Below are 18,585 nucleotides of genomic sequence, written 5' to 3'. Positions count from 1 at the left end.
TTTCTCTCATTGTTGAATTTATATATCGATGATTTTGATAACATATTTCCACCATAGTATCAACGATATACGAAGAATTTTGGTGTATACAAGCGTCTTTTACATTAATAATTTTTTCGTTAAAAGAAAAGGCGTAATGAAAAATGAGAAATATATTTTTTTATGTTTCTTACCACTTTTATTTGTAACTAAAGTTACTGCAGTTTTCGTCCTATAATGACATTTTCAAACTGATGATGATCAATTTGTAAAAAAATCGTATTTGCTCATTCATTTTACTGAAGTGAAAACTGAAGTAGCCATTTCAATTCACAAACTAAGAATAATTCACCAATGATATCACTAATTAAGACACAAGGGATTTATCATTGATCTATATTCTTCAAGTGATGAAGTACCTAATTAAAGCACTATTGGATCGAATCGAATCATGACATATTCCTCTTTTCCAGCGAAAATTGAAAATGGGGTAAGCCGAAAAAGTGCTCTCCCTAGCAAGTTTTGAAAATATTGATAGAAATTCAGGAATATAAACAATTTTGCGTGTTAATTAAAAATATATATATATATATATATATATATATATATATATATATATATATATATATATATATATATATATATATATATATATATATATATATATATATATATATATATATATATATATATATTAATTATGATTGCTGTTGTTCCATATTTTTGTTACTTACCATATGCATACACCTATAAAAAGTATTTGGAGATTTGTTATATCAAATCATACAACATTGAATGTTTAAAATAGATACCACATTTTTCACTTTTAATTAGACTCAATTAGACAGCGTGTCTCAAATTCGGTCGTCACCATTGGGATCTCGGAAACTATGAGAGACTCGTAGATGGTTAAATTGGGGCAAAGTTGCGCATTTACCTGACTAACAATATGCCGTTGAGAAAGTTCTGAAATTCCGAGTATATCTGGAGATATACTCGGAATTTGAAACACCCTGTATACGCCTATGGAAGAGCGACTCGAAAGTAATTTATTACTTCGCAGATCAAGGAACGGTTCTCACCAGAAGTTTTTGACAGCGGATACCTGAAATACTATAATACTATATTATAATCTAGTGGTTACTTTCGGTAAACGCAAAATATTTGCCGGTGACTTGATTGGCGTTTGGTCAATCTTCTCAATATCCCTAGGTTTTTGTGTGCACAGAATAGTCATCTTTATGCTCAGACCGGAGTTTTCGAACTACCCTCGTACATTAAATAAAAATGCATGAAATAACACACTTCGGCAATGCACCTGTGCAAACCCGAAGAACACGCCTCTCGAGCATTTACCAACATTTCTCTCACGAGCGTTTTCTCAGAGATGCCAATAAAACAAACGACTCTCATTACACAACTTCGATTAAGCAATGAAGCACAAAGTGGCACATGAGGCATTGTTTCGATGTTTAATCAATCATCTTTTCCTTTTCTAGCCGAAGAATTCGAAACCTCACACGCACACGGTGTACAACGCTTACGCACAAAGTTGGGTGTTCGACGCGGAGAACCCGGGTTCTTCTCACGCAACTTCCGAAGATGGCCCTTACTTCAAGGTTTTGCAGAACGGAACGCCGAAGAAGTCAGGGAAGAGTTCGCACAAAAAATTGCAAAGTCTATTGGTGAGTAAGAGAGATTCTGTGAAATTTGTCGGGTGCTTCAGAAACAATTCATGGACTGTTTCTTTTTGAAATAGTAACTGGTATCTCACTTGATACATCTAAAATATTGGTCACTATTTCACTTAATTTGTTTACAAAAATTAAATGAATTGTTTCGAAGGCTGTAAGTAAAACAATTATGAATGTGGTATATACCAACAAAGTAATTTTATAAGACATTTTGATGCGCCCCAAAAGAATGTTTCTTGAAACATTCTTCTTCTTCTTGAGTTTTGGGTTTTGCTTCTAGGCCAATGGCCATCTAGGCCATTGATTCAAGAAATGGTTATTAGAAATTCCATTAAAATCTGCAAAATATGCAAGCTTTTCAACCTACTTTTGCCATATTGATGCAAACTAAGATTATAATAATAAACATATACAATTTTTGTGAAAATAACTGTGTACCCTCGTCTCTCATTTTTATTAGGGGAAAACATCCACGGCTATACATATACTCAACTACTCTTCAACCACTCCTAGTAAATGAACAATGTCATGTAATCATAAAATGGACTTCAAATTACTTTTTTTATATTGGCACCAAAACATAATTTTTTTCGTAAATTTCTGCATTTATTATATTTATATTGATTGAGATTGCAGAAGGAAATTATTTTGGCGTCTACAGGGTGGCTCAAAAAAGTGTGACATATCAAAGTTGTGTTTTTTAAATGGAACACCCTGTATTTTGTTACAATTTTTAATTGTTCAGAAAAAAATAATATAATTTCATATCAGGTACTATGTACCTAAATATATCCGTTCTCGAGTTATTTGCTTTTTATGAAAATGTTAGGTACAATTGGAAACCAAATAATATCGAAATGTATAGAAATCATACTTTCGGATTCTAAACAAGCATATAAGAGGTTTTGGGCTGTTAATAATAATAATGGACCCTAATGCACTTGCTATCAGCATGTCCAGCATATGCGGTCTCGGCCTACATCCATCGACATAACGCGGCCCTGAGAGTGCTATATTACCATCTACGGCACTCTTTCGGTATTGACGAAACACCGGTGTTGCCCTACGCTCCGGGGGATATTGAATCCTTTGTGGGGAACAAGAAGTGCCAAATTTATTGGAACTATTCGTTCCCCACTATCAGGCTCATACAAGCTAATAAGCCTGATGTAGTCCTTCTCGACCACCAGAGCAAGACGATATTTGTCATGGAGTTCTCAGCTCTTGGCGAGACGAATATCGTTCGAAAAGAGGAGGAAAAACGGATAAAATATCGAGATTTTCTCTTCGAACTCCGCAAACTCTATCCAGACCACTCTGTCAAGATGGTTGTTCTGATTATTGGAGTCCTTGGCTCATTGCGCTTACTCAGGGCACATGATTCTCGGACCCAATGATCACTTACCCCGCGGTTTGGGGAGTGGTCATTGGTTGATAATGCTGGCGCGCCCTCCCGAATGTATTGGGGCTTCGGGGGATAGGGCCTGACCAGCGCACACTACGGTGAAAAAAAAATACTAATAATAATCATTATGGCTTGCTAGGATGGAGTCTTCATGGGGTTCATCATGGCTTGCCAGAATGGTGTCTTCAACACCAGGAATTGCAGGAATTGTTGCATTTCTCTTTAGGGCAGCTGGTGTACTCATTTTAGTTTTCGAAACTGAACGAGGTGATCATCACTCTGTGATCAAGTTGGAACCTGTTCAGCAAACGCCTAATATAAAAGCCGCAGAGATCACTTCACTTCTACGGCAACACAAAGCTAAGCCAATGCATGGGGTCTTCTTCAACAACATTGAAGACCTTGGCTTATCAAAGAGCCTGACTTTTGCTTTCCTCAGGTCGAGTGGGCTGAAGTCGGAGACTGAGGGGTTCATCATGTCCTGCCCGGATGGTGTCTTCAACACCTTAGTCTACCGCAGTCGCGTGCACTAAGGCAGAAATCTTAGCCGCACAGATGCAGAAGGCTGTCATGATCATGATCACTTACCCCACGATGTGGGGAGTGGTCATTGGTTGATAATGCTGGCGCGCCCTCCCGAATGTATCGGGGCTTCGGAGGATAGGGCCTGACCAGCCCACACTACGGGGGTTAATAATAATAATGTTTATTATCCTGTAAGACAATCAAAAAGGTACATTGTGTAGAATTAGTCAGAAAAGAGCTCATGAAAAGCATATGCCGAAAATGGCATATGAAAGTCTGTCTTGCACCTGGTATCAATAGAATGCACATTTTTATTTCTCATGAAACATTTACGGTTATCATATATAATAACACATAATTCGAATATATACAGACATGGCAATGTTGGTATGTCAAAATTTTTAAAAATGCTTTTACAGCTCGTATTTCTTGAAACTCCTGCTTTACATCTTATAATCTTTTTCTGGGCGACAAAAACATCTTTGCATGAAGAGGAAACTCCCCAGAAAGTAATACCATACCGAAGACGCGATTCAACTTGAGAATGATACAGCAGCATAATCAGCTGTTTCTAGTCTAAAATATTACGAAGGTTTCTTTGAAGATAATTCATGGAGTTCAATTTTGATATAACTGTTCCACAATTAGTTTTCCAGCCGAGATGTTAATCTAAGTGTACAACTAAAAACTTCACCATAGAGCACGGAGAAATTTCATCATCTTCAATTCTCAAATTGGCTCTGGCTATTTCTTTTTGTCTAGCATGAAATCTTATCAAACGTGTTTTTTGACTATTCAAATGTAGGGAATTTTCCTTGAATCAGGTGTTTAATTTTTGCAGGATTGAGTTACCTTTGGTTTGTAGATTTTGATCTATTTTATCTGATGTAACCATTGATGTGTCATCTGCATATAGTGTAAATTGAGCATATGTAGAGATGGATTCCAGTATATTTACATATAATAAAAAAAAGTATAGGGCCCAACACTGATCCCTGTAGGACTCCAACATTAATATCCACATAATTGGATGTATATACCTTTCTCACATTATTATTTTCATTGATGATACTGACATATTGCTTTCGTGTTGAGACAAACGTTTTCAGCCAGTTAAGTGCATTTCCTTGTATGCCAATATTATGGAGTTTTATGTAAAGATTTTCGTGATCAACACAGTCGTATGCTTTTTTTTGTCGTATGCTTTTTTTTCTGATTGATTCGGCCGATACTTGATGAAGATCCAGAGTAATTTCAAAAACTACACATCATGTAGCACCACAGTAGCTTTGCCAAGTGATTTGAATGACATTCGAATCACTTGACAAAGCTACTGTGGTAGCGAAACATGTGATATTTTTCAAATAAAGCTTGTGGAGATCAAATCGTGAGGTGTAGTTTTTGAAATTAAAGTCGAATACCTTACTGAGGTCACAGAAGACCCCGATAGGACACTCGCCCCTGCTAATCGAATTCAAGACGTTCGAATATGAAGAATGAATCGCATCGGTTGATGACTTTGAATTCTGAAAACCTTATTGGTTTTTGGATATAATGTTGTTCTCATTCAAATACACGTTCAGTCTGTTCAAATAGGCATATTCACGAGAAAACAGATGGCACTGTGATCGGTCGAAAATTTCTCATGTTATTTGGATCGCCTTTTTTATATATGGGAATGACTTTACCCGTTTTAAGAAGATTCGGAAACATTCCTGATGAGATTATGGAGCCTAAATTTCTCTTAATAAAAAGTCTGGAACTTCATCAAATCCAGATGAGTGGATTTTTTTAAATTTTGACCATGATAGCCTGTATAATTCATCTTGATTTCAATAAAACTCGATTCTCAATATGTTACAGAATATTCAAAAAGCATTGTCACTTTTTTATAATTTCGGACAAAGTTAGCTTTGTTATTCAAATAGAACTCCCTGTATTTTTTTTGGTCTGAACAATATGAAATTTAATTATCTCTCATTTTATTTTGGAGTTCCCTATACCTAACCTAAATAGTTTTTCAGATATTGGCTTTTTCAAAAGTAGTTTTTATTTCAGTGCATTCTTTGAATCAAGATAGCTTTGAAACATCATTTACTTGATTTCCTCATAGAATTCTCATTGACAGTTGTTATACTTCACTTCATCGAAAATATTTACTGTTCACTAAAATGAAGTTATTATTTACATTCATGTTATGTGGTTCTTTTCTAATATAACATTCATATTCTGACAGTAGTTCATCAAACAAATTAAATAATTTTTTTTATTATTCAACTGATACAACAACAAAATATAAAACACAAATGTATTTAATTCAAAGTAGGTGCTCGAAATGACGACCATCCTGTTGACTACAAAGATCCACTCCCTCTATGAAAGACTGCTCAACATTTAATAACATTTGAGGCGTCACTTTTCGAAAAGCAGCCTTTATTCTCTCCTTCATATTTTCCAGTGTGGTTGGAAGAGTTTCGTGAACTTCATTCTTCAAGTATCCCCATAGGAAAAAATCGAAGCAAGTCAAATCTGCTGATCTTGCTGGCCAATTTTGTGGTCCTTCCCTACCAATCCATTTATTCTGAAAGCACATATTCAAAAACTGTCTGACATTGAAGTTAAAATGTGTCTGAGTAACACTTTCCAAATTCATATCATAAAATTCATTCAGATTGAAAAGAAAAGACAATTTTTTGAATGCATTTTTTCTATTTCCAAAACGCTTATGTATGTATATTAAAATAATTATATCCATTTACAGGTGACGGAAAACGGCGGCCACTCAATAGATAACCCCGTTGTTCAAATAGAAGAAGCTTCTGACGACAGCACAAGTAACAGCGATAGAAAGCTATGCTACATGAAAAGTTTTTCACGCTCACAATCTCCTGTAGTATCTGCTAGCTCGTCTCAAATAAGTCTCAACCTGAATCAATCCAGTAATCCGCCAATTTATGAATATCTAGAGAAATTAACCGAACCCACGTTATATCGCTCCAGACTGAATACTGCTCTAAGTAATAAAGAAGAAGAAGAACTCCACTACCAAGCTCCTCAGTCTGTTATTATGCGCCGTGTCGAGCCGACTAGCCCTCAAGTGGAGAAGGTTCAGTACGCCTCGCTCATGAAAGAACTGCAAAAAGCTATAGTGAGCAAGAAAGAGCCCCCTAGTGTCACTTCACCCCAAAGCACCGCTAGTGACAGTGCTCCCACTTCTGAAAAGACCCAAACCTCAAAGAGTAGCAGCCGATCTGAAGGCAAAAGCAGCGATGCTGACTTTTCCAAAGAACTAGAGGCGGCTCTGCAGCTGATTCAAGATCTAGAAAGCCCTAACACAATTGAAACGCCATCCGAGGCGAAGTCTGCGGAAGGCCAGGCTAGACCCTTGGCAGTCTGGCGAAATAGCGACGCTAGCGAGAGTAGCGAAAAAACTCTTAGTGCTGTAGGATCCATAGCTGAAATCACTTCTCCTTTAACAGAGTGCCAACCCGAATTATACACCTTGAAGCCGTCAGTGAACGGTAAGGGTGCTAGTGTTGTTGTCCATTATCCTGACTCCCAAAGCACCTCAGGCTATAGCTCCCCAACTCACGGGCCCACTCCCAACTGGTCGACAACATCGAGCATCAACGGAAGCAACCCCGAAATAAAACCCACATCATACTCCATTCATAATACCAAATCAACCACTGTCATTTCATTATTCTCCTCCCCAAATAACACCAAAGGCAAATCAGTTACACTAGTCAAAATAACAGGTGACAACGAGATCAGTCATTCGATTGATGCCACACAAGTCACAGTCAACCCTATTATCCACAATTCCAAATTTGTAACAGATTACGATGTCCCCAAAAATACCACAAAAACAATTACAGACATTGATCTGAAGGAAAAGCTATCGCCGATTCGAGTAGTGCCACCAACCGGTTGGAAATTGAATTCGCTGCTTCGCAAGAAAAAGCAGAACGTCCCGCCAAAACTTGCTCCCGAATTAGAAGGGGCTATAATCAAATCTGAAAGTTTAGCTTATTTGTCGGATCTCGAATTACTAGCTAGGCACCAGCGCAACAAAGATCTACAAAGGGTAAGGTTTTGATAGTGGGAAAGTGGTGCAGGGAAATTTCGAACCAGGTGCTAAATCCTTTACTAACACGCACTAACTAAAGAACTATGGTACCTGGAATGTTAGAAAACAGTTTTCTTTGAATTTATTTGAACTTGTGTACATCCAAGTGTTTTTACATCTAGTGCTTACACCTTTTTCCATCTAACCTCCTGCTTGTTCATGCACACAACTCAGTATAGGTTCAAATAATACAGTTTCTATAAATCAAGTCGCTCTTCCATCCTTTATTGATTATGCATGTTTTGCTTATACAGGGGGTCCAAATCATGATATCAATAAAGTTAAATCGAAGGGAGTCCAAATTTACTCCATATACAGAGTATGTCACATTGAGCTTCCATTAGAAGTTTAAGATGAAGGAGTGAGGTTATGAAAATATATTTGGGATAAAAATTTTAGATCTCAATCCATTAAACTTTTCAGAAAGGGGCGCAAACTTAAGTTTTTTGAATATAATGGCATGTATTGCTTTCCATATTCGGATTCTGTCACAAAAATACTTTTTGAAAATATAAGATTATATGAATATAGTAAATAAGTGGTTCAGTGGTCCATATTTTATTTTACATTCGATTTCTCAGTGGAAAATAAATTCTAACTGGTAACCCTGTATATTGAAAAATATTTCAGAAAAATCAAACTTTTATACGAAGCATTCCACTACTTCATCTCAAACTTCTAATGGAAGCTTGAAGTTATACACTGTAAATTGTCCGATTTCTTGTAGTTGAAGTGGAAATTTAAAAACATCCTGGGCTCCTACTGGTTCTAAAAATGTTCTGAAATCTTGAGCATTCATATAAAGATAAAAATTGCACTAACATGAAAAGACGTGAAATTAAAAAAAAAATTGCTAACTTAAAAACTACAACAAATTGGATAACGTACCTGGAGTTTATCTGGGTACCTCCAATGAGAGAAAATCAATTTTCTTTTTCTACTTGATGGTTGGGACTACCCTGCATTTTGGTAGAATTAGGAGGAAGTTATGTATTTTTTATTTTTTGGGGGCGTGGGGAACGATGTGATTTTTCATTTTACTCTAGAAAAAGTGTAGGTCATTATAAAACAAACTCAATATATATCTACAAACTAAACTGATTAATTTTAATAAAGGTTTTTTTAAATTCACAAATGGTTGGTAAGAGTTTCGAAAAATGAAGCCTGACCGATTTTTTTCGGAAAAATAATAGTGATATTCATCATGCAATTCAAAATTATGCCGACACTATGGTGGTTTGATCATGCAGTTTTGCAAAATTAGTAGGTATATATGCAAAAATATTTTTTTGATATTTCTGCTACTTCAACCTTTTCGTATTTTTGTGCTCAATGAAAGCTCAAAACGAACTCAAAACAGTTTCAGGCATACAATGTTTTCGATCACAAAAAAGTCGTAGAGACTCGTAATAATACACGTTCAGTCTTTTTTATGAAATTTGGAATTATGATATTTCTGTCAATCCACTTTCATGATACAAAAAAAAATTGATGATAGGCCAGGTGACTACCAGGATCTTTATATTATTTAAATTGCAGATACTTGCAATTTTCCCAAAAAAACTCAACTATAGAACACTATTAGAAGCCAAAATTTTTATGTAGCCTGATACACATCTCAAAACATAAATATATAAAGAAAACATATATACAGTGCATTTCTGTAATGTCCCCCCTTTTATTTATATATATATATATATATATATATATATATATATATATATATATATATCCAAATTCCAATAAATTCTCTAGAAAAATATATGGTAAAGGTAGGGATCTAATTCATGACCTTTCGGTCGTGAGTCCGGTGCAGTACTACTGTGTTGATTCACCGCTGTTTTCTTTGTTGATCTGTATCGTATTAAAATTAGCAGCATTCTCCTTCAAACAAAAATTATTGCACATTGTTTACTCAATAGAATTTTATTGATTTCATTGACATCCTTTTGAAGCCCTCTTACTGCTGTCAGCTAGCTTCACTATTTCTATGCTGTACTCCAAATTTTCTTGATTTTGTATGAGACTGAAACATGAGTTTCATCAAATTCAAATTTGATATAGGAATTTGAAGATTCTTTAACTTTTTTGCTATACCTACTGCCAATATGAATTGCATTGAAGTTTGCTTTAACTGAGGCTTTTTTGCATTACTGGGGATCTGAGTCTAAATACTGGTGGCAGTGTGGAAACACTATGTTTATTTTTCATAATTTGTTTGTGGTCTTTTTAGGAAATCGAGAAAAGAGTTGTCCAACAGTTGGGAGCTCCAAGGGCGACGAGGACTGAATCCAATTGCTGATACTAGTAGAAACGTTTTCCAAAAGTGAAACCCTCCCCTGTGCTGCTGGCCAGCAATCGTCCATTTTTCTTATCTCATATCCGATAATTTATATTTTTTCAACCATATTTGTATAATTATATTGTGTACATATTGTTATTATAGTCATATAGTTTATATTATAATTCTATTGTACATATTCAATTAATAAATTCCCTTTTTTAAAGTATTAATATATTTAACAGTGATTTTTCAGAATGAGAATTATGGTGAATTTATGCACACTCGATGAGCTAGTAACAATTAGGTGAAATCCTCAGTTTCCAATGGACACGTTTATGCAGACAAATTAACAATTATCGATCAACAAATGACGAGTAAAAGTTGGCCAACTTACTTCAATTGTACCTACGCATCTAGTACGCAAATGGTCTATTTCAGAACACACACAGTAAAGACGATTTTCATATTTCAAAACATTGTAGGATGTGTTCTTTTAGTTTCATCGTTTCTTAAATAATGTGTAAATCCATGTGTAAAAACGTTCTCAGGAAGTTTATTCCACATAAACGCCGTTCTCCAAATGAAAGAGTTCTTAAACAGTTTCATCTCCCTTGAAAATATCTGTTGAAGAGAGACAAATCTCCAACTTTTCTTCAATGTTCCAGACTTCAGGATATGTTTGGGGGGGAGCTCCATACATTTGAACAATACTCCGAAGAATGTCTGATCTGAGCTTTATAATGCATAAAAAGTTGCTGAGTTGTGTACAGTTTTCTGGTTCGAAACAGTGTTCCAAGCTTTTGAAACGCAACCTTTGCAATTACAACGACATGATTGTGCCAAAACAAATTGGTGTCCATTTTAACCTTCAACAAACCTATCGAAGCAGTAAGCTGACATTATTATCTCCGGTTCGGAGACATTTATCTTTTTGGAGAAAACCGATGCCTGGGTTTTTGAGGTATTGAATTGAACCTGGTTACTTTCATCCCAATTCGAAATTACTTCTAGATCCTCATTAAGATATTCAACCACCTGCTACCGGTGAAGATGTGCAGCCGCAGCCGATGTCCTGTAATCCATGTAATGACGAGAAAAGTGTGATGTCAGCAAAGCAAAATATTGGATTGATGTGTTTTTCCAATAAGTCGTTGATATATAATTGAAGGAGGGTTGGAGACAATATGGATCCCTGGCGAACACCAGCGTTGATGGTGAAATTATTCGAGAGATGTCCATTGACGGCCACTTGCCGGGAACGTTCTTTCAGAAAGCTGAAGAGCTGATCCGACAAGCCATAGCATCGAAGTTTGGCTAGCAAACCCTCATGCCACACACGGTCAAAGGCTTTAAAAATATCAAGCGGAACAGGTCTTGACATCCATGTTTCTCGATTGCGTTATTCCAAATATGGGTGACGTACAGTAGAAGGTCGCCTGTTGATCTTTGTTTCCGAAAACCATATTGATGGTTCAAGATGTTGAAGCCTTCCAAATATTTGAGGATATGGTGGTTTATGGCTTTCTCCATGATTTTTCATATCACTGGTAGCAAAGCGACTGGTCTATAGTTATTTGAAAAAGTTTTCTTGCCCTTTTTGGGAATAGGCTGAACGCGAGCAATCTTCCAACAAGAAGGAAAACCCCCTTTCTTGTAACGCAGGTTAAAAAGTCTGCAAAATACTGGTGCGAGTTCATCTGCACACTTTTTAAGTACGATGAAGGGCACTTTATAAGAACCAGACGCCTGGTTGATATTGAGCTGTTTCAAAATTCGCCTGACTAGATGCTGTCGAAAAGTAATTTCCGGCATTGTAGATTCTAGTTTGGGAATAGTTCCTATGGATAAATAATAAACAGTTGCTTCAACAATAACATATTGTGTACTATCGACATGGGTGGAAAAAAACGCGGTACCCGAAAAAAATGCGGGGCCCGAGAGATTGGATGGGAATTAGTCAGTCAACTCCAGCCACCCAGGTGAAAGCATTGTTATTCATTTAGTTGTTTATATCCAGATCGGAAAAGGGGTGATGGTTTATTCGTTAAGTTCGATTGTGAATTGATGTTTCTTTGGCTAAAATATATTTATATGATTATTATATCTGCTTTTCTTATAAAGCAACGGTGGGATATATTCACGTCTGCTATTGAACAAAGGTAGTAATTTTCCATATTATTTGATCAGTTGAAATCAAATGCCGTTGGGCATATGATTTTTGAGAGGAATACATTTTTATTGAAGATGAATATAAATATACAATAAGATGACTATGACTATACATGGATTCATGTACCCAGTACAGTTACAACCGTAACAATCTGAGTAAGTACTTATTTCTAAGGAAGTTGGTGATCACAAGTGGAATATTAATTTTGCACATGTACAAAGAAAAGGGAATAAGCAATCTCACAGGTCTGCAGCCTTACAAATGAGAATTTCACATGAAACGAACGTACTAGTTATTCTTCGAAAATATTTCTTTTCCTTTTGCATGTTGTGGGAATAGTTCCTATGGATAAATAATAAACAGTTGCTTCAACAATAACATATTGTGTACTATCGACATGGGTGGAAAAAAACGCGGTACCCGAAAAAAATGCGGGGCCCGAGAGATTGGATGGGAATTAGTCAGTCAACTCCAGCCACCCAGGTGAAAGCATTGTTATTCATTTAGTTGTTTATATCCAGATCGGAAAAGGGGTGATGGTGAGCACATGATATTGTCAGTAATATTTGAAAAAATAATTGCCAACAACAATAGAATCAATATCATTCAGAGTGTATTTTAATGAATACTGTGTCCAGCATTTATGATTTCTGATTTATATGCTATTTATTCTATTGTATAGTTAGTATAATATTCCAATGGATATTGAGATCAATATTATATAGAGTGTATTAAATGAATACTAAGTGAACTATTGACAATTTCTAATTCATATGGTATTTTACTGTGCAGTACAATATTTCAATTAATACTGAGATCAATATCATACAGAGTGTATGAAATAAATACTGAGTTCAGTATTGATGATTTCTCAATCATTCATAGAAAGTGTATGAAATGAATAATGAGTTCAATACTGATGATTACTGAATCATATGTGATTTTATTGTACAGTATGTACAATATTACGATTAGCATTAGGATCAATGTCATACAGAGTGTATGACATGGTTACTGAATTCTGTATTGCTAATTTCCGAATCATATGTTATTTTATTGTACAGTGTGTACGATATTATGATGCGTATTAAGATCAATACAGTGCCATTCATAGTGTATGGAATGAATATTGAGTTCAGTATTGATGATTTCCGAATAATATATTATTTTATTGTGCGGTGGCTACAACATTACGATATGTATTGGGATCAATACAATTACAAGAACGAGATGGATATGAGGCCAGATTTGCAGGTTTGAAGTCTTCGATATATTTTAACCTGAAAGGAAGAAATGGGTTTCAGTGCTGAAGGCTACAATAAATTTCTGATCTATATTTTCTGGTATGAAGGCAGAGACGAAGTTCGGCTCTTAAGGCATTGATGCACTCAAAGCCACCGACGAATTTGGGTATTCTACCTCTAAAGCAGTGATGGATCCCAATCTCAAAAACAGAGATGTATTTCAACTCCAACGACGGAGATGAATTTAAACTCGAATGAAAGAGATGGATTCCAATCCTAGAGGCAGAAATGGATTTCAACCTTATAGGAAGGTTCAATAAGCGATAATCAGTTTTATTTGACGAGGGTAGATGTCTCGAGATCATTTAGAATGATGTACTCTATAAATGGTACCTGTTTCCAGAAGTGATGATGAATTTGGATTCAGTAGATTAAGGATTCAGAACGATAGTGGCACTAGCAACCATGGGTTGCTGATGGTGTCAATAGCTATAATGGGTCTAAGTCTAAATCCCAAATGCAGTGATAGAGTTCACTTCCAGATTTCCAGTTCTAAATGGCAATAGAGTGGAGTTTCAATATACTTGTATTGGAATGTAAATCAACGGGGTCAGCGATATATTTCACCCCTATGGGTAACCGTGGGTCTCTTCTTCGAAGGCGACAATAGAATTTAACTTCAATTGCAAATATGCGTTTTAACCCCAGCTGCAGTCTAGCAATTGTTTGAGAACATACTTTGGAGAATATATAAATACCTTAGTATTCGTTTGGTAAAACCCGAATCCTTATGATGCACCGTTTGGAACCTTTGGTGTAGTAATGAATATTACTGGAGTTTTTTCCCAACACCAAATCATTATTTTTAACACCTCGACAGGTGTTTCGATCACCAAGTGATCATCTTCAAAAAGGAAGATTAAAACTGGAAAAAACTCCAGTACTAACCGAATCCTTGTTCTGTAGCACCCTTCCTGACACAAGAGTCAACAGGTTTCAGGTCATTATCATCAGAACTGCAGGGCAGTTTGCTGAGTATTGTTTTATGAGGATAGTCTTATGAGCACTATCAACTTGAACGTTAATGAGCGCCAAGTGCTTTCAAAGCCCCTTGGCTATTCGAGGATATTTCATTGATTTTGTGTCAGAAGATTTCAACTATTGAAGAATCATTTCTACTTGAGCAAGTACTGTATAGCGAAACTAGTAGTACGTTTTGATATGGAAGTGGTGATCATCGCCATGGAGAAAGATAGTATGATCAAAGAGCACGAGTTACTGACTAGCGATTTGCTGTCCTGGATCGAAAGTACCATTCAAGCTATTGGCGACAGGAAGTTCGTCAACGGTCTAGTGGGCGTGTAAGAACAATTGGGTGAGTTCAGCAACTACCACATCGTGGAGAACCCACCCAAGTTCCTAGAGAAGGCAACCTGGAGATCCTATTCTTCACGTTATAGTTAAAAATGAGGGTGAACAACCAACGCCCGAACACGCCGAAAGAAAGTAAGATAATATCGGATATCAACAAGGCATGGGAGCGGTTGGAGAAAGCCGTGCTTGAAAGAAAACTAGCAATCATAGAGGAGCTGATTCGACAAAAGAAACTCAAACATTTAGCCACTAGGTTCAACAGGAAGGCTAGCATGCCAGAAATTTGGTTGAGAGAAAACCAGAGTCTCGTGTCCCAAGACAATTTTGGACAGGACTTGGCCGCAGTCGAAGGTGCCGCTAAGGAACACGAATTTTCATTGAGTATGGGCCAGCTTCATTCAAGAATACTTGACTAGATATGTTATTTTTTTGAAGGAGCTCAGAGTATCCAGGACACAAAAAACGATAGAATGGACTTGAGTCTGGTTCAAGGAAATTACTGCGGTTAGAACGTTAATTCAGTAAGAAAATTTCAATTTGGAGGATCTGTAGTGATTACTCGACCATTAACATCCCTTACTAAGATAGAACTGGAGTTGTAGTGGAAAGAAAAGCATAACACAGTATTCTAAACTCTGGAGGATCTCTAGATAATGAGACTCGATTTGGCATTTCACGACAGTGCCACAGAAACGGGCTTCATACCGATACATCCAAGGTTGGTGTTAGCGGAATGCTGCTGCAAAGTAAAGAGATAATTCATTCAGACCTGTCATGTTCTTCAGCCCATAGACGACAAGGGAAGAATAGTAGAAAAAGCGATATCATTTATATGAAATAAGAACATTGGCAGTTGTCAAGAGTCTGAAGCAATTTAGAGTGCATTCGTTAGGTTTTAAATTCAAATTCCTAGTCCAGGAAGAATAGCAGGAATAGCTCTATCATTGATTTGAGTTATGAAGATTGGCAGTTGTCGAAAGTCTGAAGCAATTAGGAGGTCATTTGCTAGGTCTTGAATCCAATATACTTATTATAATGCACTTAGGATTACCCTCACCGAAAAATGGAAGATGGTGCTACCAGATACCTTGAGTAAAGGTACTGCAGAGACAATTTGTAGGGTTGTTGAATGAGATGCATTGCAAATCAATTCAAGAACCGATTGGGTTCTATCAGCTCAACTACAAGATTCTTGCTGTGAATATTTCAACGAGGTGTTGAATATAAGTTCATATTAACAAGTCAGACAATCATTTCAGGAACTAAGGTGGTGTATAATACGACTATCACCTCACATACTATTGGACAAATGGAAAGGCAAAACCGTGCAATGCTGAATTACTTATTTAGTACGATGAGAATACATGTAATAATTTCATTTTCTCCATTCAGTAAGGTTTGGATTCGACCATCGATTACTCAACTGCTTTTCAGTCTGTACCCCGGACGTTGAATTGGAAGGGACCCTGATGCACCTTTTTCTTGGCCAGCCAGAAGTCCAGATTTTAACCCTATTGACTTTTGCTTCTGGGTTTTTGTGAAAGAGGATGTGTATTCTGTTGAAAGTGCAAATTGATTTCGTTAAAAGCCAATGATATAATTCGGTTTAACTTTTATAAAACCTTGCCGAATGTGTATTCAGGAAAATGAAGGCCATTTTGAACATTTATTCTAGGAAATACCACACATTTGAACATATTTTTTGTATCCGCAAATAAAATGAATACTCAATTAATATAACTTACTTTTTGTCACTCAAAATTTTTGCCGCATCTCGATGAAAACTGGCTTTTCGAAAAAGTGCTGCGAGGTAAAAAACATGATGTATTAAACCAGTGGTGTCACAAATGATCATATGTACCTAATTGTTAAGTCAACTGTTAGTTATTTATCTGTAGGAACTAAGCGGCTTTTGACTGTTTTGAACAGCCAACTAAAAAATATTTAAAGGATAATGAAAAAAACCGTATACCGATAAAAACTTAATTTTTGAAAAAGTGCTTAGTGGCAAAAAAAATTCAAAATGATGTATTGAACCAATGGTGTCGCAATAACAATTTAATTGTAACGAATGGAAAAGTTTCGTGGTTTCATATGAAAAAGATGCTCTTATGATAAGGATGCCATGGATCCATTTTTATTAAAAATGAACTGTTAAACAGAAGAAAACGATTTTTATTTCGTACTTTCCACGGGCTTTAACTTTTTTCGTGTGCACGTTTGCATTAAAATAAGTTATATCCAATCGAGTAATTGTTGATCCCAGAATATGTGGTTCAATTTATGACCTACCTTTTTGTTACACCCTGTATTTCACCATCATTTCAACATATTAGATTAGTATATAATTTTTGTTAATTTCGAATTTAATACTGAAATACCGATTTTTAAAGTTCCATCTAATTTCGTGCAAGCAAAAAAAATTATCAAAACTTGGTCATGATAATAAACTTAGGACTTTCATGAGTTCTGTTTTCCAACCCATTTATAGAAATTAATTAATCGTTGAAAATTTTACTCTGTGTACCTAAGATGTACTCTAATTCATTTCCTGAAAGTAAATTATTATTCTAAACATTTTCGTCGCTCATTACGTTACCATTTTTTTATGCATTCGGAATGCAGTTAACGACTCATTGAAATTTCAATTATAATTTGGAATATAAATTATGAGAAGGAAACTGTTTATGTCATCTAATAGTGAAATTGTTAGGTCATTGGTGTTATATCGTCTCATTGTTAATTATTCTTCAAAGTCGTTCAAAGTCGCCTTATGAAGTAATCTGTAATAAATGTAAATTAAACTGGTTTTAAAGAACAAGTTTGTTGAGAAATTCCATGGACTTTAACTGTTAATGAACAGAAAAATAGTAAAAATTATAGGTCTAGTTGGCTGCCCAAATATTTCTTGAATACTGAAAACTATTATTGAATAAAAAGAGTAGAATAATATCGTAGTAGATAAATTCAGAAAATATTTCATTGGACGAAGTATACAACTCGTATGAAATTGAAAATAACGAAGAACCTGGATGTACTAGTTATTAAAAATGTCGAAGGGAACAAAAAAGCAATTGATACATTTTATAAACAGTTCTCAAGAAAAATTAAAATTCACCTTACTTTTTTAAAAGACCTCATATATCTGAGTTATTTGGATTTTTAGAACTCAAAGGGATTAATTTCCGGAATGTTGACCATCCAAAAGAAGCCTTAGGATATTAATTTCATTTTTTCTATAGATTATTCAATTTATAGACAAGATTTGTGAATACAAGTTACTGACTGATTGGATTTGTAACTTTGTTTCTCAGATTGTGGAAGGTTAAATGCCCAAAAAACAGTAAGTTACATTTTTTTCAGATTATAATGTATAAAATCTCACAATATGTATCAAATGTGTTGAAGATTTTACCAAGAATTTTCATCATACAATTTTTCAAATCAAACTATCGTTGTCTTATTTTGTCAATCCAGAATTTTTAATGGGTATATGCTGAATGATCTCAATTAATTCAGTCATTTCACAATCAAATTTATTTCCTGGTACCCAAATTTAAAATATACAAAGAGATTATACATTCCATCGCAAACAGATCAGTTCGTCATGCATATGAACGGTAAAAACACAGTGAATCAATCCTGAAAATATTTAGATTATTCGAGTTTATTCAATTTTCCAATGCAAATTCTGAATCAGTAACGGAGTCATCAGAGCGTGTTACCCTCCCAACAGCCTTTTAAAATTTATCTCGGTTTTCCAAAATATCTGTACCGAATC

The 18,585-nt window shown here is 35.5% G+C and overlaps 1 protein-coding gene across 2 annotated transcripts in view; it reads left to right on the top strand.

Annotated features, from left to right (window-relative positions):
* The window catches only part of LOC111505687 (uncharacterized), a 203,652-nt gene extending 193,410 nt beyond the window's left edge, over positions 1-10,242 (top strand). For both annotated transcript variants that reach the window (XM_074182413.1, XM_074182414.1), the window contains 3 exons: positions 1,479-1,664; positions 6,365-7,690; positions 9,966-10,242. In XM_074182413.1, the coding sequence (XP_074038514.1) occupies positions 1,479-1,664; positions 6,365-7,690; positions 9,966-10,034 (1,581 nt within the window). In that variant the 3' untranslated portion in view covers positions 10,035-10,242. The remainder of the gene's footprint in view (positions 1-1,478; positions 1,665-6,364; positions 7,691-9,965) is intronic.
* Positions 10,243-18,585: the final 8,343 nt, after the last annotated feature.

Source organism: Leptinotarsa decemlineata, unplaced genomic scaffold (assembly GCF_025532065.1).
Source record: "Leptinotarsa decemlineata unplaced genomic scaffold, Ldec_3_MD MMD2_tig00026328_RagTag_RagTag, whole genome shotgun sequence".
NCBI lineage: Eukaryota > Metazoa > Arthropoda > Insecta > Coleoptera > Chrysomelidae > Leptinotarsa > Leptinotarsa decemlineata.
This window is presented reverse-complemented; position numbering and strand designations above follow the sequence as displayed.